Source organism: Penicillium manginii (genome assembly GCF_028828005.1).
Source record: "Penicillium manginii strain IBT 31320 chromosome Unknown utg000005l:1.0-5665137.0:1.0-5668048.0, whole genome shotgun sequence".
NCBI lineage: Eukaryota > Fungi > Ascomycota > Eurotiomycetes > Eurotiales > Aspergillaceae > Penicillium > Penicillium manginii.
Window position 1 is genome coordinate 5140277 of NW_026643106.1, and position 12266 is coordinate 5152542.

The 12266-nt window shown below is 43.8% G+C and overlaps 2 protein-coding genes across 2 annotated transcripts; one reads left to right on the forward strand and one right to left on the reverse strand.

Annotated features, from left to right (window-relative positions):
- Nucleotides 1-1223: 1223 nt before the first annotated feature.
- Nucleotides 1224-2863, forward strand: N7533_008249 (uncharacterized protein; the record flags this gene model as incomplete). The annotated part of the gene is made up of 6 exons (XM_057104899.1): nucleotides 1224-1311; nucleotides 1375-1620; nucleotides 1680-1807; nucleotides 1866-2502; nucleotides 2561-2734; nucleotides 2802-2863. 6 exons carry the CDS (start codon nucleotides 1224-1226, stop codon nucleotides 2861-2863), a joined length of 1335 nt encoding a protein of 444 aa, XP_056959856.1.
- Nucleotides 2864-6948: 4085 nt separating this feature from the next.
- On the reverse strand, nucleotides 6949-8960 carry N7533_008250 (uncharacterized protein; the record flags this gene model as incomplete). The annotated part of the gene is made up of 2 exons (XM_057104900.1): nucleotides 6949-7847; nucleotides 7907-8960. 2 exons carry the CDS (start codon nucleotides 8958-8960, stop codon nucleotides 6949-6951), a joined length of 1953 nt encoding a protein of 650 aa, XP_056959857.1.
- Between the last annotated feature and the right edge of the window lie 3306 nt (nucleotides 8961-12266).

The following is a 12266-nucleotide window of genomic DNA, read 5'->3' on the forward strand; positions in this document are numbered from 1 at the left end:
ACACCAGTCAGAGCAACCTTGTGAAAATAAGACACAAAAGGCGGAGAAAGAAAGAGAGATGTGCCAGCGCTGATTGGGTAGCACGTAATACTCAAAAATCACATCAGATCCTATTCGGTCTTTTTCACTTCCGTCATTCATACATGGTTTAGCGAAATGATCATTCAGGGAGAGCCTTGGAAGGTATTATGAAAATATAAGCCCTTCGCCTAAATATGCTGTCCCCCGAGCGTAGAACAACCTTGCACCCATGTTAGTTTTCTAGTCTCACTTCAAAGTGCAAATTAGGCGAACTGTAATATTCAAGAAAGATATTATTTGGCCCTCCAAAGGAGGGCCAGCCAATCAAACGCCAGACTCCCGCTTTCTTCAAGACCATAGTTGTGGTCATTATTTTGGGCGCTGCTCTGTACAAAGGTTGCGTAATAATCTAGAGGTCGAGAGTTGGGTCAATTGAGGTGCGGTGTGGTGCCTTAGGCAACGTTGCATCGGGAGCCAGGCTGCCGTTTCCTCATCTTAAATAGCTTCCCTCTGGTCTCTTTTCCTCTGTTGGCAATAAGAAGTGGATCCTTTACAGTTACTGTCACTAGTATTTGGAAGTATATGGATGTATTCGCTAGTAGTGGGTTCAGCTCTCCTGTAATAAATTGAAGATACACGTCGTTACGACAAAAGCAACTTTCCTGGTATCAATTAATATACTACATACAAAACAAAGAAGAGAGTTTGGTGATCAATCCTTCAGGGAGTTAAAATCACCCCTTGGGAGCATTAACAAATAAAGGAAACCCAAACCCTGTGTAATCTAAACTAGTACTTATGTACCTCCCTGCTTGTGGGGCGCAGCAAAAAAGAAACTTCGACCAGGCTACATGGGCAAAGGGATCCAAAATATAGAGCATAACTTCAAGCATAATAGTTCTAGTTTATCTCTTCCTTGCCTGCACGCGCATGCATTGGGGTCGTCAGCAGTAGAGGTCAGCTCACAGCGCTGATTTCCAGGCTTGAGGGGGAGAAAAGCAATATGTTATATTGAAAAGTGTTTCACTCAAAATTTCCTTTCACTTCAGTCGTGTAAGAACAAGGTGATCCCGGTAATATTCTTCTTGCATCTCCTCCGCCTCTTCCTCCTCCTCCTCGACGGGGTGCTCTACTTTTCCACTTACCTTACGCCTTATACTGCACTCATCTACTTGCCACCATAATCTACCGTCTTGAAGACTATGGAAGAAGACGCAGAGCCTTGGGGCTACAAATGGCGTTCATCTCGATTGCTGGTCCACACTACTATCACTATCGCCTTATTCACAGGTACGTAAGGCTGTACTTTGGGCTCTGCTCTCTTTTAATAAGATCATCTTAACCATTGTCTAGAGACTTTCCTGGCTAGTTTCCTTACACCAATCATGGGTTATATGCTGGAGGTACGACTGCATCTTGACCCATCGCAAACTCAGCGATACACTACAATCTTACTATCCAGCTATGGATTTGTTGGTCTTGTCTCTGCCCCAGCCATTGCATATTTTGCCGAAAAGATCACAAGTCAAAAGGTGCCGCTCTTGATTTCTCTTGCGGGATGCCTGGTGGGGACTCTGATGGTCGCATTGACTTCGTCCTGTATGGTTCATCCCCTGTGATATGGATAGAGACTACGTGAAGCTAATAGTTGTGTTCAGTTTGGGTGCTTTTTCTCGGTCGCGTCTTGCAAAGTCTATCTGGCTCCGCCACCTGGGTAGTTGGGTTTGCTTTGCTAGCCACCAATGTGAAGAGAAAAAAACCTCGGATCATCAATGGGAATGGCAATGTCATTTGTCACAGCAGGAACAGTCGCCGGACCAACACTAAGTGGTGCATTACTACAGTTGTTTGGCTACTGGGCTACGTGGTCACTTCCTATAGTCTTGTTAACATTTGATATCATCGGTCGCTTGCTTATGATTGAGCCTCAAAATGTGTCCACCCCCGGTTCGGATTTGGCCAAGTCCTCTGACGCTACACCCAACAACGACGACTTGGAGGTCTTGGATGAATCAACCACACTGCTTTCCAATGCCTCACCGAATTTCGAGCAAAATGGTGGCAGATGGGCATACTTCCGAGCCTTTCTCTCTGATGCGCGGGTTCTGACAGGGTTGGCCAACATCCTTATTGTTGCTTCCCTTTTGTCGGGAATTAATAACACCCTGCCTGTTCACTTAAGGGAGGCTTTCGGGTGGAATAGCTTACTTGTAAGCACCATGTTCTTCTGTATACAGATCCCCAATATTCTTCTCGGTGGTATCGCTGGATGGCTTCGTGATCGCCTCGGGCTACGGCGTCCCACCACGTTGGGCTGGCTGGTCATTGTCCCTTTGATTCTTCTTCTAGGTGCCCCAGGAGACCCACGCTTTCCCTGGGCTAGCGGTGACACAGCAGGCAAGCCTATCTTTACAGGTTGCGCTATTGGATTGGGTAGTGTTCTCCCTCTGGTGCGTGGTGTAGGGGCCGTGCAACTAGCCTGTGAGTGATATTGTTACGTTCATGCGGCTATTTTGCTGGCTTATTGACATCTTCTTAGATGTTGTCAAAGACTGGGAAGCTAAGGATCCCCATCTGTTCGAACTGAATAAGAGTAATTTACGAGTGTTTTCGGTAACCGAAACTATCTTCAGCCTTGGAGGAATGCTTGGACCATTATTGACAGGCTCGCTCTTTGAGACAGTCGGGTTTTTCTACATGACCATGGTGCTGGGTAAGTCTCACCATGACCCTGCTAAATATAATATCCCTCCATTGAAAAAGTCTCTAATGCTTTCCAGCTGCCATTTCTCTCACCCAAGCGGCAGTCTCGTGGCGTTGGCTGTCAGATCGGGGAAACTAACATTCTCCTTAAATGCCTGACTTATCCTCAAACATGTTTGAGTATTAAAAGATCCCATAAATAATGCAATATCTTGGTAGGAGCATCCAACTCCTCTCTTGGGAAGACTATATAATATGTGAGGACTCAAAACAATAAGATTCAAGTTGTGTAGTATTAAGCAAAAAGTAGTAAAAGCGAGGAAAAAGGAAGGAGAGATATCTCTTATCGTAAGTATTGTACGAAGACAACAACTCAAGGCGCAAATCTACTTTTTATTACTCAGCTGGTGGCCTGAGTTCAATACTCCATGAGTACAAACTTAGTCCGTTGAAGAGGTGGTAATTGAAGGTACACTCGGGGTTGTCTACTGTGCATAGCAATGCCGAGGTTACGAGTAGAGAGCCATAACATCAAATAATATTATGTGTTTCAGATACTTCCAAATTGTTGATATTACAGGTCCCAGTCATCATCATCGGGCAAAGGCATAGACCCACCCTCCCTCCTCGGCAGGTCCTATTTTCTCTATCGAAGTCCCGCGCCTCGTCTGCCGAAGTCCAGCTTTTGACTTCCTTCGTTTCCCTTATGCGGTGCACCAGATCAATAGCAAAGTCATCCATAGCAAGCTTCAGCCCCTGCACAAGCTCCCATGTCCACGTATCTTTCGACCATTTCTTCCAGATTTGACCTGTATACCACATATCAAGAACCACATCTGCACCCTGCATTGCATCCTTGAGTGTCCCACGGATCCTGTCCGAATTGAAAGACGGACATGATTATGAGCGAAGGCTAGTAAAGAAACTGCTTAAAGTCTTACATTGCGACCATAAGACTCTGAAATTGAAGTAGTCCGATGCAACCTCCGAAGTATTCACGACTAGTTCGTATAGCATGTTCATTTGTAACCCACCAAGTGCTTGTAGTGGAATCTCCCAGCGATGTAGGTATGTCCTGCTGAATGGTGACACGCTACGCTCCACCCATCCCAGCACCATGATAGGTGGTTGTTGGACAAGCATTCGGCGCCAGCTTGCCTTCGGCCGCCGATATTTCTCACTGCTCTCTAGAAAATCCTGCATGTTGCCGGCACCAAAGGCAATGGCACATTACTTCGAATCATCAGCAGGAAACCAGTACGGAGATTCGGAAGCTAGTAGGGTGTTTTATTGGCGTGGCGTGTTGGCTGCTGCTGGTTGGAAGAACAGAATTTGTTGGATGGGGGAAGATCCTCGGATGCATAGGGCCCATTGTCGGCAGAATGGTTGGGCAGGAACGACGGTTTGCATGTCTATTTGCCTGAGAATCGTTTCGATTATCTCGTTCGGCAATCATCGGCGGTCCATAATACTGGAGGCACAGGAATGAGGATACTCGCATGGAGAGACTGAAGATGGTGGTGATATGAAGATGCTATGGAGCGAAGCTATCTACATGGCAGGCACGGTGGGCACCGGCTGACTCAGCAACCTGGGGCCTGAGGCCTCAGTACATAATGTGGGTTGTGGCACCCCTTTTGGAAGTACTGTATTGGCAAAGTTGGGACTGTGGGCAGCAATCAACAACGTGCAATGGACGCACCAGGATTCTGGTCAATCTGAGAGAACATGCAACTGTTATTCAATCGAACTTGGCCCTTTCTTCAAACGCTTTCGGGATCCTACCACTGAAGGACCATTTACTCAAATGTTGATTCCCCCCTGGGCACCTGAGTTCAATCCCCGCCCAAGTCACATAACTGCAGAGTAGACTTCACTTTATAACATAATGCCCAGTCATTCCAGTCAATACTTAGACAAACGATAAATAACGACCCCTCATCAAGAGGGGCAGAGCTGATCTGTAGCCTAGCTCAAACAGGCCTAGTGAGAGTGTCACGGGACTTATATCGAAGAGGGTAAGATTCGAATAGGAGTAATTTGCCCCGCTTTGTATATCATATAGTAGGTAGTAGTAGTAGTAGTAGTAGTAGTAATAGAAATCAATTGACCCGATCTGGCTATCTCAATATATATGTAATATGCGGGTGTTGCAATCTATCAAGGACGTAAGAACAAATGACGGCTAGTGCCCGGGAAAGGTACCTTCCAATGTCCTAGCGGGGCATTGGTGGAGGTATCTCACTACTGTGAGAAGGGAGTAAAATATAAAAAGTAATATATACCAGAAGACAGGGAAGCCAGAGGTTCTATCTTATGTAGCTGTAAAGATCGAAGCCTTCGGTGCCTGCGGCACGTGACCTAGACAGCCGCTCATGTGTAAAGAATTACGATGGGAACTTCTCTCCTTCTTCTTTTCTCTTCTCTCTCTCAGCTTAATACTCTCGTTCAATACTACTGCTATATTTCGAGTGCACCTGATTCCTTACATAGTATCAAGCTCAACCCGTATTCTATTCCTCTCTGAATACCTAAGGTTGTACAGACACATACTTACCTTCTTGCGTGATATCTGTGACGAACCAGAACGCCACCTGATCATATCGGCCGGTGGGTCATGTGCGCAGGCACTAGCTTATATATGATAGTTGTGATGAGAGCTCTCTCTCTTTTCTTTTTTCCTTGGTTTTGTTACTTTTCGTCAAGATACTATCATATTTCAATATTCGAGTCCTCACAATAGGAAGAGTAATATAGTTTCTGCAGTTCCTCAAAGTAGTCTGGTTACTACTACATATTGTGAGATCGATGATTGTATTTCTTTTATACTTGCTGTACGCTCCAGTGTATATTGCGCATCGTACACAATCCCGTTCAAATATATTTACCCACCCTACCCACAGCCCCCCGGTAAAATATATATCAGGTCTATAATTTGAATAGCAACACCATTTATTAATAATATTCTCAGGTATTGTAAAATCAGGTAAAATACATACAAAACAACAAACTAACTATTAATATCTTGTATAGTATTCTCGTACTGCTCGCAAAGCAGTCATTAGACGTGGAACGAGCGAATTAGGTTATCAATAACATTTTGATCAATTTCCCACCAGGCTTTCTTTAGAATATCACGAAATTCAGACCATGCAATTTCGATCCATTGTTTAAACGTAGTTTCGGTCGTATTTTGGAAAATTGACGTTTTAGAAGCCCCAATACAGGCTCAATTAGGCTCATATCAGGTGAGTGTGGCAGCCATTCCATAACATGAATCCCATGTGTTTCAAACCATTATTGTGATTGTTCAGCGGTACATGTAGAAAATGAATTACACTATGATGACACACGAAGACATTTTGCTTCTCCTATCTCTGCTCGATATAGTCGTCGTTTTGCTGGCCGGATATCTTCATGTACTATCCCAAAGGTCTGAATCTCCTGTCCGATTTTGAATCTCACGGCGAAGCCTTGGAGTCAGTTTGATCAGCGCTATGCATTCACTCAGAAGCAAAATAGTAGACCTTCAAATATTTTCCTTTCATCGCCTTGCCTCTTGACTGAGTTTCTAACACGGCCTTGTTGTAATAGATTTTCTTTCAGAGAGGCCCCATCTCGTAAAATAAGTAAGCCGGATTTGTCACTAAATGAAGTTCCATATTCAATGCTGCTTCCAGTACTTCCATGATAATACCAACGAGATGATTGGAAGCATCTAAAACGTCTTTCCTTGAAAATATTTGAGCTACATCATGGCGCTGTAGTCTTGAGTATGAGAGGCATATTCATGTCCATCGTTGTAAAAAAGGTCCAGAATGTTGAAGTTGTCCCTGTTAATTACGATCTGGTATCTTTCATTACGATCGCGTAGACTATGTCGTGGAAGGCCTCAGATTCCGCTAATGGGTCTCACCAAGGGATTGGAGCTTCGTAACGAGATTGATCATGTCGTCCCACATGTCGCGCTCATGATATGGCGGGAGATTTCAAAAAAGGCATATAGTCAGTAGGGTAATTCTTAATAAACTTGGAATGCGCTTCGATTGGGTTGTCAAACACCTGCGCTCTCAGCAGCGACTACAGAAGTCCCAGGCCATCTTGTACGATCTCGCCCGTAGTACATTCCGACTCTCCTCAAAGCCTAGCCCGTTTTTGAAAGATCTCAACTTTTCTATTCCCCAATTGTGCCAATAACACAGCTTGATAACGTAATCCTCTCATTCAAACACCCGCCGCTTCATAACCCGCAGACTGAAGAGGGTTAAAGGGGACCGGATTTCCGTACCATTCATTGCACGTTCCATTTTCAAGTTCCCAGTCAAATGTCTCCAGTAACTTTTGCCTTTTTTCAAGGAATTGCAAATCAAAACCCATAGCAGTATGGAAGCCGGTGTGACAGTGCATTAGCCATACTCCGGGATTATTGGCTTTCCATGCAAGCAACAAGTATCCTCCAGCGCCGTATAGTAAAGCCGTATCACGACGTGGAGGATTTTTGAGCTTGACCATGCTTGAGCTCCACGTCGTATTTCCCTGATATAGAATATAGAAGTCGTGGCCATGAAGGTGCACTGGATGATCGATGGAAGCCTGTGCTGCTTTCGGATCCGGGTTTGTGTTGTTAATTAGTAGATAAACCCACTCTTGACTCTCTGGAACTTCAAATAGGTTTGCTTCCTCGTACGAATAATTCCCTTTAATGTTTAAAATAGTGGGATGCGTCCAGGAAGAACGCATGCTCTGGCCATTGATATGCCATTTAAAAATGGCAGAAGTGTTGGGGCCATTGACTGTCGTGCTAATAAGAAATGCTGCGGCGGGACAAGCTGATTCAGCTGAGCAATTGGTTGGATTTGGGAGGAATGGCGCGTAGGGTGGAATCGGCGGAACATCTTTCTGGACTACTGGAGATAGCAAATCCATGGACTCGTCTTCGCAAACCCCCACAGGTGGGTCTTCGAGAGTTTCGGGTGTCGTGTCGTCGCGATCTCCGTAGAAGAGAATCCCTAATACGGTTTCCTTGTTCCATATATGGCCGCAGCCACTATTAGGAGTTGCTCTAATCCAAAATGGACCATCGTCAGTGCTATTTGCCGTAAAAACGATATCATATCGCTGCCCTGAAAGAACGCTAAACATCAACAATAGCCATGAATAGAGATCATTGGAGGTGACAGACCCATTTGAATCTTCACTGAATGTGTAGTAAAAGGACAGATTGGAACCAAGTCCATTGCAATGACGGTGATGTTGTGGCCTTCAATCGTGAATATGAAATTGTTATCGATAGCAGCGTTTATAAGCCGTATGCGATAGGTTTTCCCACTCTCTACTTCCATCGAAAAACGTCGTCCAAGAGTTCTATTGGGTGAGATACCACTTCTTTTGAAGAAGCAGCTGTCAGGAGAGTGATTCTTTTCCAAGAGACATACGTATGAATCCTCTGTGGGTGACCAAATATTCGTTCCATTCAGGAGTCCATTTGCCAAGACTTGAGGGCCAAATAACTGAACGGTATGAAAAACCTCCTCAGGGGTATGATGAGACCAATCGTTCAAGAATAAAACGCCTTTATCTTCATCGTAATTAGCGCTTGATGGTCCGTTAATGACTATACCACCAAATACCCCATCCCAGGCCTTCAAGCTGGTATGTGCGTGGTACCATGCGGTTCCATATTGCGTAGCCCGCCATTTATAAGTCATGTTGCTCTGAGGGCGAATAGTGCACTGTGTTACTGCCGATACCCCATCATGGGCATTTGTTTCCCATTGATTAATGCCGTGCCAATGTATTGCCAGGCCGGAATTTTCGAAATTCTCTTTGAAAGATTGATTGTTAAACACATGCACGACGATCATATCACCCCAGTCAGCATATATTGTTGGCCCAGGAATACCAGTGCTCCCATTAACAGCAAGGGCTGCTCTGGGATGACCATCAGGCTCGAGTACGCGATTGTCAACTTCGAACCAGTACTCGCGCGTAACACCTGTATCCGGCCAATCCGATTCGTAGTCCGTGAAAATATCTCGACAGCACCATGTTGTTCGATCGTTTGCGGTGTTTCCTTCGCAAAGAGCGTCACAGTCATAGAGCTCCGTATTCCTTGACAGTGTCGGTAGTAGCTGCTGGCAAACGGAGGAATCGTCAGCTTGAATCGGAATTGAAATAACATGACAAGTATTGAGTATAAAACATAAAAGCAAAGCCTTCAATGCAAATGGCTCCATGGTGAAAAATCAGAAGACTCAGAGGCAATTGCTTTAAGACATATAGCTCATATACCTGCATGTAGTGATGCAAATGTGCTGAATTTATTGTCAGAACTTGAAGTTAGTTATAATGAGCTAGAGTTCTTTGTTACGACGATCATGATTTGTCTATGATATTTTAAATCAAACTGTCTACGTGTTACTTCAAAAACTTTTAATTTTCTCAATTTGCTGAATGAGAGTGGAATCAATTGAAGAGATAGACCCTGGAAAGGAGTCCTCGTGAGTCTCGAAGAGAGAGCTTGAATATATTAATTATCTTGGTACACTATTACCTGTACCGTAAGGATTGTCAACTTACAGCTAATTGATGGAAATATCGATTATAGTTGACAGGAGCATTGATGAGTAAATTGAGCATTCGAACGGTTCACAACAGATCTGTGATACCTGCGGACAGACTCAGCGGTCTGCATGGTCCAACCTCACTTCATTGAAAGCCATCGGAAGCAGTTCGCAGAGGCAAGCCAACCACATATTTTTACTACTGAGCATTTTAGTAATTAGTCAATTTCCAGAGCTCTTGTAGCCGTAAATTTGGTTCGTTAGAAGGTAGGTAGAGGTTTTATAGCCCGGCAGAACAGGGTCCAGCATCTCGGGTTGTTCGGAATAGCTAGACTTTGAAAGCTGATGGAAGCATATATAAATATGGTAAATGGCAAGAAACCCTGGTTTTTGCTTATTTGCTATCATCTACTGGAAATATATTTTATTTGGCATTGCATTATTCGAGAATATTAATTCTTGAAAAATGATTTCTTCGATCGTATTCTTTCTACTGCTAGATAGCCTCTTTGCGAAAAGCCAATCAACCACAACACATATTCAGAATGAAGCAAATCTTGAATTCAAGCTTTATGCATATGGCAAAGGAATTGCAGGACAGAGAATGTTTGCAGCAGATGGTGAGAATCATCAACCTTTCTCTAAAGACAATTATCTTATCTTTCATCAGGCCTAGCTGTCGTTGGTGACATCTCATCCTCAAGTGCATCGGAGAAGTCTAATGTCAACGGTAATGAAAATGTTTCTTTCTTTTCGCGGTCGCATAATTGACAATTTTTAGTGAGATTCCCGGATAGCTCTTCAAGGGGCCCGACACCCTGGATGATAAACACCGAAGGAAAGCAAGTTGCCAGCCCCAGTGCTGCATTCACGAGCGATAAATCGGGATCTGGTAGTGTTTGGCTGGCCTTGATCAATAGTACTGACATGACAAAGCCCATTGGTTTCGCTCCAGATCTAAGTAACACACCGGATATGCTGACAGATGTCTGGTGGTTTTACGGTAATTATGCCGAAGTCATTCTTCCTCAAGCAAACTTCTATGCTCGCCGACTTCAAGAAGGGGTTGATGTATGGCAATTGATGTGGAGTCAAAGCGTATCATCATCGTTGGATTACATTCCAATCACTTTAAGATCAATTGGGCCGGTCTCAAGTCTATCTGTTTAACATATTAGCTACATGGTATACATTTCCCTTCGTTGAACCTTGAAGTACACACGACCATAGGGTGTGGAGAACATGGCTTCCCGTCCGCTCAGCCGTACCTAAGCCACACGTCGGTGAGTAAGTAGTAATTATGGTAGTCGACCACACGCGTATCTAAACATGGGTTGGACGGTGGCATTGAACGTGAAAAGGCTATCAAATATGTAATATAATGTACTGTACTGTAATAGGAAGCCAGTGTACTTTTCGGGCACATCCAGCAGCTTTTGGTCTCTCTGCAAAGCAAAAATACCCCCTTTGAACGTATTTTCGCCAATGTGAAGGTTGACATCGTCTTTTACAAATAGCAAAGGTTGTGATGAAAATTTTAAAAATCTCCACCCTGTCTTCACCTTTCACGAAGGATAATTGTTAGGACCAGCTTCTTATAATTCAATCACATTTTCTTGTTCGTGACGATTGCCTCAAGCTGTGCGATGTCCAATCACACATCTGATAGCACGTCCGGAAAATACGCGATACGTGCCATTCAACAGACGCTCAGTGATTGTACCTTCTGATACTTCCTCATACTGGAAGAGTATCAAAATGCATTGAGCTAATTTGGGCAATATTATACGATTCGGCTGTCGGAGATACGCAGCATCAGGCGAATAAATCGTGAGGTGCCTTAACTACATATAAGCTTTCAAAGACTATTGGCTTGTATAATTTTCTCTGCCCGAGTAATTATAAATAAAGCCTTCCACTTCATCATGAAACTCAACTATGTATCCAAAACGTACAATTTGAGATAATGGACAAGTAAATAGAACATAGTGGGGAATTTTAAAGGCTCAATTCGAGCATTGAAACTGTAGTTACAAATAAATAGACACGCTCAGCCGAACATCTCGATGAACTTTATCATTAACGACTAGCGGTAGTGGCTAAACAGTATCGTTTATCTCGGCAACCACTACTTCTACCACAGGCTAAGCCTCGACCAGGGCGCTGAGGAGATCAGGCCCTAGGGGGAAACAAGGAGCTCAAAGAGAAGCAGGGACTTATTTAGTGATAGAAAGAGGCTAGTCACGAGGAACTGGAGTAATCCGAACTGACCAAGGACTCGGAAGGTTCCATGGGCATAGTGGGCGTTATATGTATATTTCCTCAGAATTCAACGATGGATAGAGTTGTCGTAACTGATCGTGGCTCTAGAAATCGACATCGAGCTGGCCAGTCCAGAACTTCAAGATGGTATCTTTGGATAGAAATGAAGTTTAAAGATCCGTGTAAAAATCGACAGGGATTGGAAATTTAATTTAAAAAAATAGGAGATTCAAAAATTGATTCATGAGGCCGTTTCAGGGCTTTACTTCTTACTTATATAGCTTCTATATCACCTACGAACTGCTGTGAATAACCCGGGATTCACAGCCCAAGGCTCGATCGCTCGAAGAAGCTTGTATCGCAAGATGTAGCATCGCGATCACAGCTTCGAGAGCCAGAAATCATGGCGGAGATATATGACGATGTTAGAGGGTAATTACTAAAGATATTCGTTGGCAATTCAACACCTTTACACTGCTTCTCTGATATTCTGTGACAATGAAGCTATAATATCTTGTAGAAGAGCCCCTATCCAGCACTACTGTATCATTACCTAGATGACAACGTCACATAGCTCCTATGGGCTCTTGGTACAAAAGAGGATAGAAATCATATTTTGATTTTTCGCAATTTATATATTCAGAGACCACAAAGACAATAAGGACCAGGTCACCATTCCAGATTATTTAAATACCTAGTAGTACTCTTGATATAGTA